This window comes from Leptodactylus fuscus, chromosome 6 (assembly GCF_031893055.1).
Source record: "Leptodactylus fuscus isolate aLepFus1 chromosome 6, aLepFus1.hap2, whole genome shotgun sequence".
Taxonomy (NCBI): Eukaryota; Metazoa; Chordata; class Amphibia; order Anura; family Leptodactylidae; genus Leptodactylus; species Leptodactylus fuscus.
In genome coordinates, this window is record NC_134270.1 from 34,587,454 (window position 1) to 34,610,822 (window position 23,369).

General features: G+C 41.3%; 1 protein-coding gene across 1 annotated transcript in view; it reads left to right on the forward strand.

Annotated features, from left to right (window-relative positions):
• Nucleotides 1–3,231: 3,231 nt before the first annotated feature.
• Nucleotides 3,232–23,369, forward strand: part of TMPRSS5 (transmembrane serine protease 5) — a 43,804-nt gene continuing 23,666 nt past the window's right edge. The window contains exons 1-6 of the mRNA XM_075278999.1: nt 3,232–3,289; nt 4,992–5,090; nt 18,649–18,765; nt 20,114–20,249; nt 21,023–21,136; nt 22,838–22,881. Of these exons, the coding sequence (XP_075135100.1) occupies nt 3,232–3,289; nt 4,992–5,090; nt 18,649–18,765; nt 20,114–20,249; nt 21,023–21,136; nt 22,838–22,881 (568 nt within the window). The remainder of the gene's footprint in view (nt 3,290–4,991; nt 5,091–18,648; nt 18,766–20,113; nt 20,250–21,022; nt 21,137–22,837; nt 22,882–23,369) is intronic.

Here is a 23,369-nt window from a genome sequence, read left to right on the forward strand (position 1 = left end):
CCATTCATTATAATTAGGAGAATTGACTAATTATAAAAGTAAATAATTTAGGAGAGCCTTGCATGTGACTGATTCTGAATATTTTAACATAACAAGGATCCTATCTATACTGCTAGTTTATGTGGATTTAAGTATTTTTCTAAATACATTGCTTCAGTTAAACTGCTTTGTTTGGCCGCTATCTTAATTTATTCACTTCATTGCTTACATGCGCTTCTATGACCACGGGCCCTGAACCACGGATTTATCTGCTCAGTCCCTCAGTGACACAGCTTCCTGCTCTCAGGGGGGAGGGAGGGGCTGAGTACTGGGAGCAGCTCTGAGCTGTGCATGTCTCAACAGAGCTCCTCAGATAGGGGAGGGGGGAAGTGAATGCTCCGAGATTTCTAAACTCTTTATCTCCTGCTCTTCCACTTATCAGTCAGTTTAATTGAATTTGGCTGATCAGGGCTGAGATAGGAAGTCCTGTACCTCTGTATGTATTACAAACTGACTCAAATCCAGCTGTATTACATCAGCTTCTACATCAGCTTCATACTGTGGTAATGCATTTACAACCAATCCCTCTTTACTGACTGCAAACATAGCAGATAACAGAGCAAGTGAAACCCCGCCCACCAATGTGCCGAGAAAACCAGGAAGTGAACAGAGCACAGAGCCTGCAGGTTGGTGAACAAGGGTTATGGGAATCCTGATGTTGGGCCCAGAGGTCGCATTACATTTTTTCAGAAACAGTAAAAATACGCCTTTTACCATCTTTGAGAAGCAATTTTTAGCCACAGAGGAGTATTTTTCAATATGGCCCACTGGAAATAAATGATATGTACGTAATAATGCTAAGAGGTCGCTATTAAAGCAGCGCAACCATCACCATAACCGTCTCCGATGTAGAAATAGCGAATTTAGGAGTTTTGTTTTCACGGCCTTCACTGTGCAGTAAAATTGACACGTTCCTTATATTCTTTGGGGAGGCCCGATCATAGCGATAACAAATGTGTATATATGGTATATATATAATTTTTGACATGTTTTAATACCTTCACAAAAATCAAAAACTTTGAAAAATACCCAAAATTTATTTTATTTTTCTAGTAAGCTTCTATGTTTCTGTGTATGGTTCTGTGTAAGATAGTTTTAATTTATAACATTTTATGGCACATCCTATGTCTTGATCACGCTACAGTTCACACAGAGGAAATACAAATGTAATGCAGTCTATGGGAGAATCACTGTATAAATACAGTATTGTCAGACCCCTACTGCCCCCCAGTTAATCAGTATATAGCATTAGTTATCCCTTCTGGCTCCCCCATACACATGTATTCCTAGTTCAACTAATCATTTATATGTTGTTAATGGTGAGTGGGTAGTAAAGTGAGGTTGTCACCAGAACCCAGTATTGCAGGTAGGTAGGGTACAGTCACCGGAACCCAGTATATCAAGTCAACCATGCAGTTAGATAGGTTAGAGTCACCAGAACCCAGTATATCAAGTCAACCTTGCAGTTAGATAGGTTAGAGTCACCAGAACCCAGTATATCAAGTCAATCTTGCAGTTAGATAGGTTACAGTCACCTGACTCAAACAGTGTTTTTTTCTTTTGTGAATCCGTACCTCTTTACTGAGATATCACTGTTTTTGTCATTATGCAAATTAGCTCTTTGGAGCAAGGAGAACGTTGATATATTGTATATTTCTTTTGGGCAACAGCAAGTTCCTGATTGCTCCAAAGAGCTAATTTGCATATTGACAAAACACCATTATCTCACCAACAAAGGCACTGATTCTCAGATGACCCTCACTTATCTGCAGGGTTATTATGTTGGGTTATGGTGACAGATGCCCTTTAAGCTTAAACCAGTCACCTCTGTTGGTGGCTTATTTCCCATTAGAAAAAGGTTAAGGAGCTGAAATTAAACATGACCAATGCCTACATCCCCTGATACCATTTTTTGGGGGTAGAGTCCTCAGGTCCTGGTCCTGCTGATATCTTCCCAACGTTTCACTTATGTATATGGTAGCATTTAAAGGGTTGCTATAAAGACCGACATGTATAGCATGAAAAAGACAACAGGTTGGGACCAGATGGTGGGAGTCCAAGCTACCAAATCCCTATTGTATGTGACTTATGATAAGTCTGATTGACATTGACACTAAACTCTCTTTAGAAGAAGCATTGAGGGGCAAACTGCGTTGTATCCTTACAATGGTGGTGCCAATGGGAACGGGGAGACGAAAGAGCAAGAAAGATTAATTGGCAAGGGCAATGGAAAAATAAATGCAGAGTGATGTTGGGAATATATAGATGGTAGAATATGTGATTATAATAATAGCTTTCCACGCCTTGGGTTCACTTGCTGCAGATGGTGGTCACAGTTGAGTGGTGTTCAATCCAATAGTTTGTTACAAGGGGCTGTATATCTCTATTATGGTCTATCCACCACCACACATAGAGTAAATTATTGAACAGGTAATCCTTCTGAATGTCAATATCACCATCAATATATAGTAACTCACATAGCAAGCACAAGGAATACCCAGTACCATAAAGTATAGAAGGCCATACACAATATCCAGCCATTTTCTCTGTTCGCAGTAGGCATCGCATTGTGTTGAGGATTGCAAATGCCACATTCACAATACACTAACATAATAGAATATTTTACTGAGCTTTGAGACTGGGGCCAGCAATGGCGATACCATCGCATTCCTACAATACTCATTAAATATAACAATGTTCGATCACAGGAAAAAATAATAATAGACATTTCGATGGAATCCCATGGAAGGATATTAAAAAAAAAGTCATAGCAAAATGAACAATGGCAATTGATAAAACTCTGAATAGATTTTTAAAGAGGAAAGACAGAAGAGGGTTATTACATAGGGCTCGGCGTATTATTATTTATCTGTTTTGTGTGTGAAATGAATGGATGGTAGCGGTATTATATCCTGATACATAAATAAGAAAATCTTTACAGACGCGACATATTGTTCTACAATTACTAATAATGTAAAGGGCTCATCCGGGGGGAGTGACTATGTGACGGAAGAAGATGGAATTTTCTAATATAGATGTCCCTCCTTCATTGAACCTCATAGGTGCTTTGTATAGCGCTGCCTGGGGCTGAAAGGCTTCTAATTCGGCTACGCTGGTGACACACCCCCTGTGGATCATGTGACCCAACTCTACTTATCCTACGTGTCCTTGGAGTAGAGCAAAATTGGTCACATGATCGAGCATTGGAGTGCCATCAAGGAAGCCAAGTTAGAAGACTTCCGGGTCCCAGGCAATGCTTGTGTAATATGATAGGTATTTGCATAACATGGCAGCCAAAGCAATAACTGGGCAACCACGTAAGATCTGGTCATACTGAGCCAGTCAAAGTAATATCTTCTCAGCAGCAACTAAAAGAGTGTGGATTAGATTTGAGCTATTTATGGGTTGAAAGGCAAAATTCCAGTGACTTCTAAGGGATAATTCACATGGGCAAAGAGGAGGCGGATTATGGCGCTGAATCCACGTCATAATCTGCCCCCTCACAATGGAGATCTATGTAGAATGTCAGGCTACTTGCCGCTCAATGGAAAAAAAGAATCGACGTACCCTTTCTTGAGGCAGACTCTGTGGCTGATTCAGCCCCAGCGTCCGCATCGCGGCAGCATCCTCTGCAATAGGCCCATTCATTTGAGCCTGCTACGGAGGTACCAAACTCACTCTCAGTACCAAAATCCACCCATTCCTCTTGTGAATAATACGCGTGGCTAGCTGCGAAGGGATGCCAGTGCAGTTCACCGGCATCCCATCCCAGCATTCCGCTCCGGATTAGGCCTGAAAGGGCCTAATTGGGAGGGAGTCTCGCGCCGTGGACACCGCACCTACTAGCTAGCGGAAAAAAAGAAGAGGCGGCTCCCATTGAAGTAAATGGGAGCGAGTTTTAGCAGCAGATTTTGAGGCGGATTCCAAGTCAAAATCCGCTACCGAAAAACTCCGTGTGAACGAGCTATAATAAATTTGTTTCATCCTATTCCACCAGTTTGGATTATGAAATACAATTCTTAGGAAATCCCACCTAAAGTTATTAAATCTGTATATAGTGTAAGCCGATGGCTGGTCAGGTAATGGAGGGGGTGTACATCTCACCCAGACTACTCAGGTGGGTGAGATGAGAAACTCCAGAAAGAATGGTTCTCAGCAGATACATTAGTCTGCTGAGTGTTATTTCAAAGTTCTGTTTATTGGGCTGGATTTTTTAGGAATCACAGGTAGGTTGGTAGTGGGACCTGTCATTCCACCCCCTCCAGTCCACACTTTGCGCTTGTTCCTGCAGCGACTCAGCTGCAGAGAGTCTGCTCATCAAGGAGGCTTAAGAAGTCAGCTCCAACAGCAGACTTTGGGCAGAGCTTGGCTGGAGAGCCAAAGAAAGAGGTCATATTTTTGGAGCTGTGTCCTGAGTGATTCAACTGGCTTTTGAATTTCTGTTATTCTAGGTGAGGTAACCTATTCTATGTTTAGTTAGAGCCTAGCCAAGCAGGGATTTATTTTTGTATTGTTTCCTTTGGTTGCTGCACTATATTTTTGAGTGAAAATAAAACTCTACCTTTGTATTGGACTAAAGAAACTGGACTTGCGTGTCTATGCCACCCCACCTAGCAACCCCAGACCGTGACAATAGATTAAAACAGTTGTACAGGGATCTATAGAACTGATTTCTTCCAACAACAGTGCCACGCCTGCCCATAGTTTGTGTTTGGTAGTGCAGATCAGTTCAATTGAAGTCAATGAGATTGAACAGCAATGCTAAATATAACTTGTGATGTTGTCAAGTTTTTCTAATCCTGGTCAAACCCTCCAATTCTGTCAGCCTTGGAGATCTAAGATCTAAGTCCGCAGAGTCTTTTGTAACACTTTGGAATTCCAGGGTCATCCTTAGAGATAAATATAATGATTCCTTGTAATACTCTATCAATAATTTTGCATGTCTTCTCTAGAAAAGTCCCCAGACGACGGATGTAGCCTAAAGAAGATGTTTATCCTACTTATTGCTCTTGGATTTCTCATCGGGACGGCTGTGGGAATTTACGTCTTAGGTATTGTACGGAGATTTCGACTTCTTTAGATCTATATCAATGCTGCAGCTCTATATACAGAATGTGTATAAAGGTTCTCAGAACTGTAGATATGTGACATAAAGTACTGGTCATGAGGACAGACATTGGTCCCATAGAAGAACACTACTATAAAACTGTATTGTATGTATCGTTCGGCCCTCTATGATTCCTCTACTGGGACACTACTGGGACTGGGGAGCAGAGCAAGAAACATTGGATGCGAATAAATAATACATTTACAAGGTTCAGAATCTTTATTTAGGAGAAATTTGTGAAAAAGAGTAAAATGAATACCGAGCAACTTCGTGGAGGTGAATGAATTGCTATATAAAGGGCCACAGAGGATTTAAGAAGGAAATGCTAAAAAGTGTTTTGTTTTCTTAAAGAAAACACTATATATAACAATAAAGTATCATTCCCTGCTTATAAAACAGTCAATTGGGGAATTTATGACTTCCAAACATAACTTGAATCCAATAAGGTTACTAGCGTTGTGTGACATGTTCGGAGATTCCTCCCCCCCCCCCCCCCCCATTCCACTTCAGGCGGAAACCCAGCAGTCCCCATTACCCTTAAGTACTATCATGGTGTCTATCATAATGATATGTGTATGATAGCGGTGTATGATAGACACCATGATAGTACTTAAGGGTTAAAGTGCATTGGATCCATTGTACTGACTGTTTCTTAAGTGGATAGGGTTTCCGTTTTTTTGGGTCCCTAAGTGGACTTGAAGGATGGAAACCTAAACAATAGTGTGAACCTAACGTAACTTATTTCAGACTGGTAAGATAAACAAGTTAAGCTTCACTATACCTATACACCAGTCTTCCAGTATAAAGAAAAAGTCACAATTTTTTCTTTTTGCTTTTGTGTAAAACTTTGCAACTTTCTGCTGTTCCGTAACAAGCTAAGAATTTTTTGAAAGGTAGGTTGCGCAAGGTTGGGTCTTAGTTAGAGGGATCATCGCCTAACAAATTTTCTATGATTTATGCCAGAAGCTGTTGGAAATTTTGGTGCAAATGATGGTTTTGTATGTCTATATACAGCACAATAAACATCAATATCAAGGCAAAGGAGCCAGAGATTCACAATAACAAAACCTGATTTGATTCCTAACCTATCTGTGGGGCTGATTTAATGATGCAGGCGCAAGTTCTGTGCCCGGGGAATTACAGCGCCATACTATTACGGCGCTGAGCTTTAACTATATGCTCAGTGTGATGTAATAGTACGGCACAGAGTATTATAATGTTAAAGGGGTTTTCCAGCCCCAAATGGAGCTTTTATACTCATGTAAGTGATCTATAGTGTTCCAACATCCAGACCCCACACAGCTGAAATTTCCCCACTCTGGGACTATTAAAGGATTATATTATCTTATATTATCATATGTTCTGGTAGCCTACTAGTACTATAAGTTACAGCAGTGGATTGTATTCAAGTAATAGGAGTGGTGCAGCAGCTCCCTCCATTGTATAGTGGTGGTTCTGGAGAATTGCAGTGGACAATCGATAGGATCACCCCATCAAGCTTCCTAAAATCGCTCCCAAACTGTGTGTAACATACCCCTTTTGGCAGCGTTTCCAAGGGCTGTGCTTTTTTGAGGCAAGAAGTGCCCAAATTGGCCATGATTGTTTCTAAAAATCACATGATTGTCCTGACAAGTTCGGAATTTGGAAATAATGCAATATTTGGAATAGCCACTACAGAATATACTGCAATATCCAGAACACTATGAAAAGTAGAGTATTCTGAGCCCTTCAATACCTACAACCAATGAAGAGGTCAAGAGGACAAGTTTAGTGGGAATCCAAGAGCCAGACTTATTCTGATCTTAAAATGTTGAATAGCCCCTTTAATTTCTACATATGCAGAAAATGGCATATTGACCTGCCAGAACAAACAGTCTAGATTCCTAAATTGTTCAATTCTGAAAAGCAAAAGCTAATCCAGACCTATTAACATATATGCAGGCTCCGGCCCAAAGACCCAAAGAGCACAATGGAAGGGGGACTATTTTGCTGCTCATATCCCTTCTACCATTGAAGTCTGTACCATTATCCCGAAGACCATCCTCTCCACCACAATGGTTCTTACTAAAGATATTAAAACGTAAAACAGAATGCATCTGCTCTGCTGTGCGCCAGGTCTCATTATACAGAATCATTTATTTCTGCCGATATCTATATATTATACTTAAAGACATGAACAGCCTTCTAACAGTCCCCCGGTGACTACTTGATGTACCGCAGAGAAAACGAATGACTAAAATGTGCAACTCTGCTAAACTAGCATGTTAAAAATGGATAAGAGAGAAACCAAATGAGGAACATCAATAGACACCAAGACGTAGGAACTTGAAAAGACTACGGCAACTTTTGATATAGGAAAATCTCAAGGACCCCCCTCTATGTGTGCCATAGGGAGCCATGATATGGACATAAGCAACAGGCCTACTGCTAGTCTGCGGATAATGGGGGTTGATTCCAAGCAGTATATATGATATGAATATACTCAGGACTAGATATAGATATAGGCAGGGCAGGCCTGTACCTATAGATGATACTGTGAGAAAAGGGTAAGTTAAATAGACAATAGACAAGTGTTTCCCTAGTGACCGAGACAGTTTTTTACTTTCTTACAGAAAGCAAATTTGCATATATATTTCCATGGGGCATTGCATGTAAGACACTAGCTGTCATCTTTACAAGGAGAAAATATATCTTTGTACCACATAAGTCAGCAGATATAAAAGCTAAGAATAGAGTCTACAGTAGGGATTTGTGAATCGATTCGTAATGAGCCAGGTTTGTTACGAATTTTCCAAAAATATATTGTATGCCATCCAAAAATCTACATTATACACTGAGTATAATAAGTAGAGGAATAGGGAAAGTTATTCCCACCTCTCATTGGCTCCAATGTGGCTTCCAGTATGGGTTCCCGGCCTCTTTCAGGCTCCTGAATGATATCAGAGTCCATAGGGACTGTTGAGGCCTGTTATTGAGCCTCTACACCCATGGAGAGCACCTACATCATGATGCAAGGAGGACGAGGACCCATACTGAGCCTAAGTTATTGGTGGTTAAATTGGTTCAACAAGCTATTGATTTATAGGGTGTACTTAGTTTTTCACATGTGGTTTTTCCATTTCGGCTTCATTTTTGTTAAATAATAAAGTGGTGGGATCTGTAGTGTGTTATTATTAGAGATGGGCGAACTGACTCATACCAAGCTAGATTCAGCTCGAAAATTGCAAATCGTTCAATTTTGCAAATCTGAACAAATGTAGAGTCATCTTTGTGAACTAACAAGACCTCAGATAATAGTTGGAGGCTGAAGGGAGTTGACAAAAATTTTTTAAAAAAGTACTCGCCTACTCTTAACTCTTTTGAAACTCCTCATGGAATATAGTCTTTTAGTCCTCTCCTTTAAGATAAGATAAGATAAGATAATCCTTTAATAGTCCCACAATGGGGAAATTTCAGTGATACAGTTTCATAGATGAAAACGAGAGGGGATAGAAGATCCCAGAAAGTTGAAGGATACTCAGCATATATCAAAAAATAACTTTTATTTATGAAAAATTCACATGACTTAAAATAGACACATAGGACACTATATTCCACAAACTAGGTAACCCTAGTTTCATAGATGGTACAGTAGTATATAACAAGAGAGAAGCACATACAAGCACATGGCAGATAGAGAAATACTAGGAATCGTGCCTGGGGTAATCACTGAGGCCTGTGATTGGACCACCGGTGGTCACATAGGCGAGCCAAGTGTCATGACATCATTGGGTCTCAGTGGTGAACCCCCAAGCGCATGACATCACAGGAGAGCCCCAAGCAGGGAAAGATGAGTTTTTGACACTGTAAGGAGGCACAAAAGAGGTAACGAAAGGTGTGTGATTTTTGTTTATTTTTTACACCTCCCCTGGGTCTTCAACTATTATATCTATTTTATTATTAGACCTCAGAATATAATAATGTCACCATTACTTTCACATAAGTTCTGCTATGATCATAAGAGCCCCAAGGCTAAGGATTTTTTTGTTGCAGATCTTGTTGGGTTTTCTTGAGCCAAAGCCAAGAATGGTTACAAAAGGAATGGGAAATACTGTATATAAGAAACTCTTACACTTCTCCCTTCTGCTCAATCCACTCCTGGCCTTGGTAAAAAAAAAAAAAAAAAAAAAAACACAGAAAAATCTGCAACGTAGGGCATTAGCCTAAGGCTGAGTTCAGCCGGAGGGGGTTTTGGCCCGGAATTTGACGTGGAGGCTGCCTCAGAATCAGGACCAAAAAACGGCTAGCCATGCCTGGATGCTGGAGCCTACTCACTCCTTCCTTCTTTCCTCATGATTCCCAACTCTCCTCCGCAGCCTGACCCATTGCTCCTCAGTCGAGGAACCACAATCAGAGGTGTACGAGAGCAGCTCCACTGAAAATACATGCATGGTGCACTCAGCCTAGTGTGCATGTGTTAGGGAGGCTTAAGAAGAGTAACTGATAAGTATTAATGGTGTATTGGCACCTTTAGAGTCAAAATAGCCATGGTATTAAGAAATTCACCTTCCAGCGATCCTGACTCACCCTATGGGCATAAGTATAATTTCTTTGAAGGAATAACTCTCGATACCATTATATATATTGCAGGACTAGTTAAGAAGCAGTCTGTTCCCAAGACCCAGCATGCCAACCCAGGTTAGCAAATAGCTAGGCTACGGTCACTTGAATCAAACAGTGTTTTCCACTTGTGAATCATGGCCTCCATTGCTAAGGTATCGCTGTATTGGTCAATATACAAACAAGCTCTTTGGCTCAAGAGGGTGCACCCACTTACCTCTCGGGAGCAAGGTCATTTTAATTTATTGGAAGGCCTTCAGAAAGTGTTCCCCTCAATGCTCCCCATAATTTAATTCCCCCTATCCCCTTCATCCACCAATGTTACATTAAAAAAAGAAAAAAATTAATACTCACCAAACCACATTCCTGTAGACCTGTAGGTTCCAAAAGCAATATCTACGGGTCTGTGCTCATTGCGCTTCCCTGCTGCAGACATTATCAGCCCAAGTCTAAATAATCAAGAAAACCTACACACAAAAATTATAATAAAACTATCAAATGTATTAATCACATAAGTAAAATATACAAATAACACAAATAACATAACAACATATACATATAAATGGGGGGACAAGGTAGTTCAAGTACCAAAGAATACCTGACCCCAGATAGGTATGGGCACAGTACTGATAGGGTAGTACAAAATGTTAAATACATACAAAGCCTTGTGAGACCAGGTCTCCCATGAGTAATTACATATAAAGGGATATGTTCATCTATACTATCTGATTGACATAATGGGGTTGTGTATATATCCTGATAAAAGTGTTCTAGATTATGCTTCATTCATTCTCCGATTACTGCAGAATCTTAGAAGTGTAATGCTATCCTGACTGCCAAGAACAGTAGTCTGCGCTGTGCCAGCAGGACAAGTGTATATCTAATTAGTCAATGATTTACAGCCAATATTATGTATCATTTGTAAGCATTTAATAGCCTGCAGATAACCTTCATTAGGCTTTCATGTACAGATGAATTGATGTGATGTATAACTTATGTAAACAGTACTAAATGCATCCGTACACTGGCAGAAAGAATGAATGTCATTGCTATTAGATTGCATTATATTATATTATTTTAACACTATAAAATGTGCTTAAAAGGCCATGAATATAGATAGCTTTATGACCATAGTCTCACTTCTGGTTCATTCAAGGGTAAATTCAAAGCAATAAAAATAGCTATGTGAAAAGAAGAGGGGGTTTGCGACACTCTATCTTCTAAAATTCCAACTTTAATACATCTTCATTAACCCCTTAAGGACCAGGCCATTTTTTGGTTTCGCATTTTCGTTTTTCCCTCCTCACATTTCAAGAGCCATAACTTTTTCATTTTTCAGTTCACAGAGTCACATGATAGCTTATTGTTTGCGGGACAAATTGTACTTTGTAATGGCACCATTCAATATGCTGTGCAATGTACTGGGAAGCTGGAAAAAAATTCAGAATGAGGCGCAATTGGAGAAAAAATGCATTTGCGCCATTTTCTTATGGGTTTAATTTTTACAGCATTCACTGTTTGGTACAAATGACATGTTACCTGTGTTCTACGTGTCAGTACAAACGCGGTGATACCAAATTTATATAGTATTTGAAATGTTTTGATACTTTTAAAAAAATGATAAACTTTGCAAAATAGAAAAAAAAATTTGTGTCATCATGTTCTAACACCTGTAACTTTTTCATATTTCCATGTATGGAGCTGGTTGTGGTGTCTTTTTATGCGGGACAAGATGACGTTTCTATTGATACCATTTGGGGAAAGATCCAATGGTTTGATCACTTTTTATTCAATTTTTTATAGGAGGCAAAGTGTTGAAAAAAACGCTTTTTGGCTGTTTTTATTTTTTTTGCCGCTACGCCGTTCGCAGTACGGGATAAATGTTTTAATATTCTAATAGTTCAGGCATTTTGGAGCGCAGTGATACCTAATATGTTTAATGTTCTTTAATTACTTTTATAGCTGATCTAGGGAAAGGGGGGTGATTTGAACTTTTATATTTTTTTTTATTTTTTTAATACTTTTAAAAACTTTTTTTTTTCTTCTGTTACATTTATGATCAGACCCCTTAGGTACCTTGAAACCTAGGGAGTCTGATCGCTCATACTATTCACTGCAATACTACAGTACTGCAGTGAATAGGAAAATCGCAGCACTTCTATTAGACGATGCCTCTGGCATCGTCTAATAGATCTAGTGCAGAGACAAGCCTGGAAGCCTTCAATAGGCTTCTGGCTGTCATAGCAACCGATCACCGCCCTCTTGTGACGTTCAGGAGGGCGGCAATCGGGGAAACATGGCGGCGCCCGTGCCGCCGGCGCCGTTTACACACTGCGGTCACGTTTGACCGCAGTGTGTAAAGGGTTAACAGCAGCGATCGGCTCGGGCACCGACCGCTGCTGTTAGTGGCAGGTCCTGGCTGCATGATACAGCCGGCATCTGCCGTGTATGGAGCGAGCTCAGCGTGTGAGCTCGCTCCATACATCCCCATGCGACCCATGACGTACAGTTACGTCAAGGGTCGCTAAGGGGTTAAAGTGACAGATTGCACACGACAGAAAAAAGTGATGATGAAAAAACAAACATGGTGAGTGCGTTAAAAAAACGCTAACGCGTTTCGGGGTAGAGGTCCCCCTTAATCATAGCGTGCTACATAGAGACACTACATGCTGTTATATATCTACAGCTGTTCTGAATCGCTTCAATTGCTTTACAAATGTGATTTTGGTTTGTTAATGCTATTTAAATAAAGTTGATGTAAGATGTAATAAGTACCCGTATTTTACGGACTATAAGGCGCACTGGACTATAAGCCGCATTGCCCATGAGCGCCTTATAGTCCGTCTCGGTTCATATATAAGGCGCACCGGACTATAATCCGCAGTCCGGTGCGCATTATATCTTATTGAAAGCGGCGGCAGGCAGACTTTGCCAGCGGCCGCTTAACCCCCCGCGTGCCAGCCGCTTCTATTGGAAGCGCTCGGCAGGCGAGGAGGGGCTCTATCAGCAAAATCATGCTGATAGAGCCCAACCGTAAACATTAGATTAAACTACCCCCCCCCCCCCCCCCCCCGTTTTAAAATAAAAGCCTGAAACAGAATGTGAAACTTACCGAGCGGTGCAGGGTGGGCGGGCATTCAGGCCTCCTCTTCCTTCGATGTTCCGTCCTCCTCCGGCGCTCGCAAGCTGATAATGGCCAGGGCACATGCGCAGTAGAAGCATTATGATATTGCGCATGCGCCCAGGCCATTATCAGCGAGCGCCGGAGGAGAAGGACGGAACATCGGAGGCAGAGGAGGCCTGAATGCCCGCCCGCCCGCCCTGCACCGCTGGGTAAGTTTCACGTTCTGTTTCAGCGTGACAGCAGGGCTGCCGGACACTTCCTATTCATTTCTATGGGAGCAGGCATGCGAGCGCTCCCCATAGAAATGAATGGACTGCTTTTTTCCATTCATTTCTATAGGGAGCGCTCGCATGCCGGCTCCCATAGAAATGAATGGGAAGTGTCTGTCCATTCATTTCTATGGGGAGCGCTCGCATGCCTGCTCCCATAGAAATGAATAGGAAGTGTCCGGCAGCCCTGCTGTAACGCCGGCGTGTACGGCTGTGATACACGCCGGCATTCGGTAGTGTGAATGCACCCTTATGGTGCCTTTTATGTAAGTATGGAAGTGGCACGCAGTCTTTGCCGCCGCTTCCATCCATATATAAGCCGCACCGGACTATAAGCCGCACTTACGATTTCTGAGGAAATCGTAGGTTTTTATGTGCGGCTTATAGTCCGGAAAATACGGTATACTTATGTCACATGTTATAGGGAGAAGGGCCACATATGCTTCATTCACGGTTACATCCCATTTATAGGAATTTATTTTACTGCTAACACTATATGATCCACATATCAAAATGTGCAATGGGAAATGTGCAATCTTTGCATTACACAGAGCCGGTACCAGTCTTAGGTCAATACTTTATTGCCGCTAATTTAACGTAGCACTGTGCCATATGATGTTTTTGTACTTTCTACATAGTGATACATTAAATATTCTGTAGCACTCGGAATGGCACAGAACACAGAAATTAAAGAGAAAACAAAATAGCCAGACACCCTTGTTTTAACAACAACAACTTTATTTAAACAGCATTAACAAACCAAAATCACATTTGTAAAGCAATTGAAGCGATTCAGAACAGCTGTAGATATATAAAAGAAGTTAGTCTTTATAACAGCATGTAGTGTCTCTATGTAGCACGCTGTGATTAAGGGGGACCTCTACCCTGAAACGCGTTAGTGGTTTTATAACGCACTCACCATGTTTTTTTTTCATCACTTTTTTTCTGTCATTTTAATGAAGATGTATTAAAGTTGGAATTTTAGAAGATAAAGAGTATCACAAACCACCTCTTCTTTTCACATTTGTATTGGATGTCCTTCCGAGCCCGGAGGATTGGGTTTAGCACCTCGAAGACAAAGACTCTATATATGTGGTAAGCATCAGTCATTCACTCTTGTTACTATTCTCATTGAATTACGGGCCACTATTTGACTGTCTTTATGCCACACAAATATTAACAGTTTACAACTTATATCATTATGGATAGTATTGAGGAAACAAGAATGAACAAAATTGCTTCCGTTTTTGGTCAATCTAACGCTGTACAAAATGAGGGGGACGTTCCAGCTAAACTCCTAAGCCAGGAAATTAGGGTCTTTTGGAACCAATGCCACATTGTCCCAATACATCCAAAAAGAGATGATTCCGAGGGGCTTGAGAATGAATAAAGTACCTACCTATGTTTATGATGAAACATCTCTGGAGACCTGGAACAAGATCCTAAGTAACTGCTCTTTAAAATTAACGGGTCTGGTTGTGGACTATGAAAGTAAAAAAATAAAAAGATCCAAGAAGATCTTAAACAAACCCAGGAGCAACTGGATAAAATCAAACGTTCCCTTTATCTAAAAGAGATGGAAAGCAACATTACTAAAAAAATCGAATTGGAGGATAAAGTCATGGCCCAAAAAAAGAAAAAAAATTCGAGAGAGACAGTCAGGACTACCAATCAGGTTATATTTATAAGAAATCTCTCACTACATCTACGCTATATCCAAGACCCATTCTGAAAACTTACCGCAAAGGAGGTGCTACACACCAAGAAAAACGCAGTTTCCTTTGATTCCTCACGTGATTCAGACAAATCATCCATTTCCAAACCCAGTTTTAATTCCTCTTCAGATTTGACTGAAAATTCCAGAAGACCCGGGAGATCAAAAAACTACATTCAAGCTCCATACAGGAGCGAAGAGGAAGAAGAACTCGAAGAAGCCAGAGAATTTCAAACAAGAAGAAACAAATATGTGACCAAGAAAAAACACCCATAGACTCTGGGTCGGAATCATGTGTAGCTAATTTATCTTCAGTGGAACTGACACAGGATCGGATTGAGGTTCTAGAGAAAGGGTTAAACTTTGCACCTTCAGGGGACTTTAATTTCAAACTACATTAGATGTCAACAAGTTCATACGCACATTAACTATTAAAAACATTTTTTTGCCATTAATAATAAGCCTAGAGACAATGTAACATCAGCATAGGAATGTGTTTTATCCGGTAGGCACTCACTACCATTGAATAATCTGGTCAAAGAACATGGGGCCACAAAAAGCTTAATTGATTTAGAATATGAAAACAACACAAACCCCAGAAACATTGATAATATAGAAGTCAATCGATCCAACATAGATTTCTACCCAATTCAATCTAGAGGTATAAGCTACACCCTGTTCCAACAAAAAGTAGAGGAGGACTTGAAAAAACTAAAAGAAAGCTGTACTTATGCCCACCAAAAAAACAACTTAAGGGTTGGTTCACACTATCACACCCCCATTAGGGGGCCCAGTGACAGCCGCTACCGCTGCATTTTTTTTTTTTTTTTTTTGATAGGCCGTTACGGGCCCTATTCACTTGCCGATCCTGGCTGGGCCGGGATCGGTAAGTGACACCGCGAGCCCCACATAAACCATCATTATAGTCGGGGGTCTTTGCAGACCCCCGAGAATAATGAACGGTGGACCGGGAGAGGTAGTAAAAAAACACTGTTACGCTAGGTTCACACTAGCGTTCACCTTTCCGTTCTGAGCTTTCCGTCTTCTTCATGCCAGAAGTCGGAAAGCTCAGACCGGGTCCGGCCGTGAGCGGCGGTGAGCGTTTTATGCTATCCGCCGCGAAACCGGATTTTTTTATCCGGACACAGAGTACTGCATGTCCGACTCTGTGTCCGGATTATAAAACCCAGTTTCGCGGCGGAGAGCATAAAACGCTCACCGCCGCTCATGGCCGGACATCTCTCTCACCCATTCAAATGAATGGGTGAGAGAGACTCCTGCAGGTTTCCGTCTCCTGCCTCTGTTTTAGGCAGGAAACGGAAACCTGCAGAACGGAGTTCACAACGCAGATGTGAACGAGCCCTTACTTACCTCTCCACGATCCTGCCAGGCCTCCTTCCTGATGTCCTTTCTGACGTCATTTCAGAAGACAGTGGAGAAGACAGCGTAGGAGCCGGGGACAGGTAAGAAACAGTAATTTTTTTATGTTTTTATTCCCCCGGGTCTCCGATTATTATACTCTGGGGTCTGAAAAGACCCCAGAGTATAATAATTGTTTATGGGTGTCCACTATGGGGTATAAAATGTGTGCAGGGGCCAGTAAGGGACATAATACTATGTGCAGGGGCCACTAAGGGACATAATAGAGTGCGGAGGAGGGGGCTGGTCGAGGTCTTTGACGTCGGCGTCGGTTGGGGGGGGGCATGTCAAAAGTTCACCACGGGGCCCCGCCATTCCTAGTTATGCCACTGCCAACGCTAATGCAAGCACTGTGCAGTTAAGCACACAGAGCCCATTATAGTCTATGGGCTCCATGTGCTTTGCAAGCACATCACTTGCAATTGCGATTGCATTCTGTCTCCATGTGGACTCCTTGCAGACGGAATACAAGCGCTAGTGTGAACCAACCCTAACCCCTAGGGAATCTGCAGCTTTAGACCAACTACGGAATTTAGACTCAATTATAATCAAAAAAGCTGACAACGGGGGGAAAACTGTAGTATTAAACCGAGCTGACTATGAGGAGAGCTGTTTTAAGATCCTGAATGACAGCACAACGTACAAACAACTTACATTTAACTCCACTGAAAAATTTAGATCAGAACTCATAGGGTTGATTGAGAAAGGGGTCTCTTTGGGTTTATTTAATCAATTGGAAGCTGAATTTTTGTGCAATCCAACACCCAGCACTCCTGTCTTCTACGGTTTACCTAAGTTACATAAAGGGCTTATGCAAAATTACACACGCAAAATTACGCGCTTTATACGCCGGTAACGACCCATTGAAATTAATGTGATCTGTTTTGAGCATGTATACGTGCCAGTATGCGAGCGCGTTAACTCCGTGTCAACTGGCCCTAACAAGGCAAAGGTCAACAAAGAGTAGTCCAGCACAAATGATCAGGATCTGGAAGTCACTAGGTACAACCAAATAGCAGGCACCGGGCTAAGGAGGAAGAGGGTTTAAATCTGCCTCCTCAGCTGCTAATTATATAAGTCTAAGAGACCCCCAAACACTGTAGACACTTCACAGGTTAGCATGGCACCCTTATAGCCACAGTAGTTAAACTGAAATTTCTGACACTCAGCAGTTGCTGTAGTGGGACCAGTGACATCAATCACATATGCCATTGGCTTGTTACCAGCGATTACTCAGGTCATTGATTCGTTTCAGCTGTTACAGGAACCTCAAGGATAGTTCATGAACTCTCTCATATAATAACTATTGAAATGACATCTCATTCAGCCAACAACTATTCTTCCTAACTTCTCCATGGAGGTAAAGAATGTATAAGGTTTAGTCTGCAAAATGTAAATGTTTCCATAAAAAGAAGGACCATCTGACGCTAGGTTCACACCTGCATGCCAGAAGATGGAAACCACAGACTAGGTCCGGCTGTGAGCGGCGGTGAGCGTTTTAAGCTCTCCGGATTAAAAAAAAAAACGGTTTTGCGGCGGACACAGAGTACTGCATGTCCGACTCTGTGTCCGCATTATAAAACCCGGTTTCGCGGCGGAGAGCATAAAACGCTCACCGCCGCTCACGGCCGAACAGCTTTCTCACCCATTCAAATGAATGGGTGAGAAAGACTCCTGCAGGTTTCCGTCTCCTGCTCTGTTTTATGCAGGAAACGGAAACCTGAAGTACGGCGCAGATGTGAACGAGCCCTTAAAGAGGTTATGGAGGGAAATGGCCCGTTTTTGAGTGCATTCACTGCACTGGATAAGCCTACTTACAAATATACTGTATATGCAGACCCCATGTCACTCTCATATTTAGGTTAGTGTAGTGGGATGGCTGGAAGTCAAGGTCCTCTGCCTCACCTGATGGATGACTGTCTGATGCACCGGTCCTCTTCACATGTCTGATGTTTTAGTTTTAAAGGGATTGTTCATCCATGTAATTTTTTTTCCTTACCACTCCAAATGTTATGCAATAATAAAAGACATAATGGCCACCACTATTATATCACTGGTTGTAATGGTGACATTTCAGGACCACTAAGGTCACGACTGTGGCCAATGACTGACTGCACTTGTCCATTTTGGGTTGTCATTATCACTAAAGACCACTAAAGAGAGACTGAGGGTAAAATGGGAAATTCCGAATCAGCAAAGGATCAAAAAGTGACAATAATTTACCATACTTCTTTATTATTTTATAACATTCTAAGTGGTTTTGAAGAAAAATGACAAGACTGCTCAATAATTTTAAGGGTGACATTCCCTTTAAGTATGACCATATAATACTATGTAAAAAATGCTTTTCATCACTTTGGTTCCTGACTGTTTCCAGTGCAGTACTTCATGAAGCCTCTTGTTTATCAAGGCTCTGTATCGCTACAAGATGCCGAGGTGACCTCTCGATGTAATGACACTGACAATGAAGTCACTACTGTGCCACGGAAAAAAGGTTTGGGAATTTTTTCAAATTTTTATTGTTTTTTGAGATTCTGTTACGGAATGATATAAAGTTACAAAGCGTTGCAAGTTAGGAACTATAGAGCAGTAATGTAGGCAACGTTTTCTATGATGATTTCAATTATTTAATATTTAAAGGGTCTTTCCAAGGTTTGATAATAATAAACTATCCTTTAGCAACTAGCACCCCCACCAACCAGCTTCTGTAGCCACCGGATGTGCCCTATGTGTGGGCCATGCGGAGGTATTGCTATCTGCTCCCATTTAATCAAATGCCTCAACATCTGATGGGTGGTTGATGCCCCACCGATGTCATAATGATAACCTATCCATTATTATCAACACTTATATAACCCCTTTGATATAAATTTAATAGGTAATAAGTAATGCAATATAGAATAGTAGAGTAGAATTAGTAGTGTAATATAATATATAATAGTCAAATATACATTGTCTACCAATAAGTATTTGGACACCCATGCAAATGAAGATATCTGCGCTCGTGATGTACGTCACGCCTTCCGCCGTTAAATAGGAAACAGCATTGGAATTAGTCGCATGCAAGATGCCACAAAGTGCAGAGTTGTCCAATTTCGAGAAAGGGGTAATTGTGGGGTACCACAGAAATGGTGGATCCTTAAGGGACATAGCAAGTGAACTGAATTACCCAAAATCGACAGTAGCCTCTGTGATTACGAAATGGAAGGTGAACGGTGATTGGGCCCTGAGTCGGCAGACCCCCGAAACTGGGAGATAGAGACTGACGAGTGCTGGCCAGAGAAACCGCACCCAACCGATGGCTCATATACACCAGGAGTGTCAGGAGTATTATGTCCATCAATCCCATCTGTAAGGAAGCATCTGCTGGGGTCTACCAACTATTGGATAGGAATAAATGTGGTTTTTCTATTCTACCACCGGTGTCCAAATACTTATTGGTAGATATTGTAATTATAGTCAGAATGTATTGTGTGAAGCTTATAATTTGCTGCAGATATCTTATCAAAGAACACTAAAAACATTGAAAAGTAAGATAAAAACTAAACGTTTTGTGAAGCAGTGTATTTAATGTTACCTGGGTTTTTACTATAGGATAAGGGGTAACTTACAAATCAGTGGGAGCCAGATATAATAGTACAATGCTCAGATATATTCAGCTTTTCCCGACCATCGCTCCAGAAAAGGGGATGATAGTATGGAGAGGAGAACCCTCTTCATATGGTGGGAATCCCCTTTAGCATGGCTTATTCTGTAGTCATTTATAGCCGCTGCTTGGTGTCAGCTCATTGACCAAAGTCTTGTTGTCATAAGAAATCATTCTTTCATAAAACTGGTTTCAGTATCTTTCAGAATAAACACAGAAAACTTCTTGTTGGAAGTGCAGGTGGAATACAGACAAGAATGGCTCCTCACTTGTCACGAGAGGTGGAACGTAGACTGGGGAACCCATATATGCCGGCACTTGGGATACATCAGGTACAGACTAGGATTTATCTACCCTAGTATATCATTCTCTTGGCATCAAGGTCAAATGTTGGCACATGCTGGATTTGCAAAAAAAAAAAAGTGTGACTTTGTGAAGGCTTTCCATTGCTCACATTACTTTCATAAAATCTGGGTTAGAGTGGGGTAGGGCTGCATAGAAACCGGGGGTCAGGGCAGACACATTGAGTACGATTGGCACCTGTGGGTAGGTGATAAATGTTTGGATGTATTGACCACTTAAACTTCTTACTGACACCCACCAAACATGCATGGAGTGGAGAAAATATGGCATCATGTGACCACAATTACTGAGACATCCGTCTGATGGAAGGGACTCTCCTTGACCTATGTGCACACCCATGCCCATACAGTAATCCCATGTGTTGTGTTAGCAATCACACTATTGTATAATAATGTCCCTTGTTATTATACAATAACAACTGGAGAAAGTAAAATATAGTTATTAAAAATATAGAAAAAAAATCAACCATATTAAATATAAAAATAAAAAAATCATTAATTGGTATTGCCATAACCCAAATGATTGAGCTATTAAAATCTAAAGATATTTATTATGTACGGCTGGTGTAATATGGAGGTTTGGATGTATTACAGAATGGTAAGAAGAAAACTACTACTCATCCCACAGAAACAAAAACCCTTACAAAGCTCCATAGAGCAAAATATAAAAGGTTTTAGAAAATAAATGTAAAACAGTTTTTCTACGTAATATAAGGTTTAACTCATGAAACTGTCTCCTATAGGTTGATGCATCACAAAGCTGTGAATTTGACATCCACCAAGTTAAATCACAGCCAAGAGTTTGTTCAAGTTCCACTTGGTCAAACCAGTGCACCTGAGCACGTCTGGCAAACCAGGTATGTCAGGAGCTGAAGGAAAACCATAGACTACTGTATATAATACAAGATAAAAGCACTATAACAATACACACTAATAGCTAGAGGGTATATTGTATTACATTACATAACAAATAAAATTAGCCACATATGTAGCAAAATATAACTTGACTTTCAGCCAGTGGTGTAACAAAAGTCTTGAGGTCCTGGAGGCAAACTTTTGTCTGGGGCCCCCACCCCCTCCCTACAGCAAATGTTTGACAGTGACGGTTACAGGTGCTGCAGATATCTCAGATATTTGAAAGGGATATAGCTGTAGTATATGCACAGCACCTGGCATATAAAAACAATACTGGGCTACAGCTGATCTGCAGGGTCCTAAAGGTCTAAGAGATATAAAGATCAGTGGGAGTCCAACACCTGAGGCCCATGATGATCAATTCTTTGAAGTTACTGTAGTGCTTTTGTGAGCGCCATACCTCCTTCCCTATTCACATTGCACAGCATCAGTTTTATAATCACCAAACAATGTTATTACAGCCTGTAATAATAGTGCACGGCTGCTATAAAACAGATGGCATGTGATGTGAATAGTGAAAGGGCCGCACAGTGGCCCCCACACAGTAGGACATGCTCCATAGTGGCTCCCACACAGTATTATATTCTCCACAGTAGCCCCCACACAGTATGATATGCTCCATAGTGGCTCCCACACAGTATTATATTCTCCACAGTAGCCCCCACACAGTATGATATGCTCCACAGTGGCTCCCACACAGTATTATATTCTCCACAGTAGCCCCCACACAGTATGATATGCTCCACAGTGGCTCCCACACAGTATTATATGCCTAGCTGTGGCTCCCATACAGTATTATATGCCTAGCTGTGGCTCCCACACAGTATTATATGTTCCACAGTGGCCCCCATACATTATTATATGTTCCACAGTGGCCCCCGCACAGTATTAAATACCCGGCTGTCTTCTGCATCTTTGCCCATCTTCAGAAGTCCCTGCTGAGGCCTATGATTGGTCCTCAGCAATCACGTGGGGGTGCACTGACGTCATTATGCCACTGCACCCACTGGCCTCAGTCACATAATAGAAGAGCGTTGAAGAGGATGCTGAGCCCAGGAGAGGTGAGTATAAGTATCTTTTATTTTAAGTCATCTCTCCTGGGCTAGTATTTATTGAAAAGGGGCCCGGGGATATGTCGGGCCCCTTTTCATTTACAATATGTATAGCAGTCAGGGAACCAGGTTATATGTCTAGCAAGTCAAAGAGTTTTAGCTGTGCCAGTATGTTTCAACAAATAAGAGAGACATTTCTAGAAGTAACAACAAAGACATAACACTATGAAACGTCTCACAACATGAATTCTCTTCTTATTGTCCCCATAAGTCTAAAGCGACATGTTGCAAATTATGCTGCAGTTCTTTGAGCCAAAGACAGGAGTGGATTGAGCAGACATATCTTATATGATCTTGCAGACATATAAGAACTTCCTATATATTTCCCATTTCTTTTGTAGCCATTCTTGATTTTGGTTCAAAAATCACAGCAAAAACTGCAACAAAAACACTGCGTTTGCGCAACGTGGGGCCTCCGACTTAGGAGGGGAAGATTTATTTATTTATTTTAATTGCCTCTTTGTAATTTTCCATTCATCTCAATGGTGCTGAAATTTCTGCGATCTAACATTTCCACATTTCACTTTGCAGACGTGGATGTCTTTCTGGACGTATTGTTGCCCTGAAATGCTCAGGTGAGATGTAAACTTGAAACCCATTGTATTAGGCGTATTGTGTTTGTGGCTGGATTTCTTGAACACAGATTGGTCCACTTGTACTGGGGTAAGCCCATATGTGGAAGCTTTGTTTTGGAAATGCCTGGTTCATTCATATGGGGCTTGCAGAAATACATGTATGTGCAAGACTAAGACTAACCAAGACTAAGACTAAGTTAACAATGAACACATCTACAGGTTTCTCCCTGAGTGTTCTTGCAAGCAGGGGGCAGTGTATAGCAGTTTTCAGCTGTATCTCATAGAAATACACCGGAGATTCTGCACAAAGCACACACAGATGGTATAAATAGCCAATGGGGTTAGGGAACTTTATAACTTGACAGCTAATCATTGTATAGATCCATAGATTACATTATGGCACTCCAGCTCCCTCGCGTAAGGAGGAAATGATAACTTCAGAATCCATTTGTACATAAGGTAGTATACAGAAGGACAAGGAGGACAGA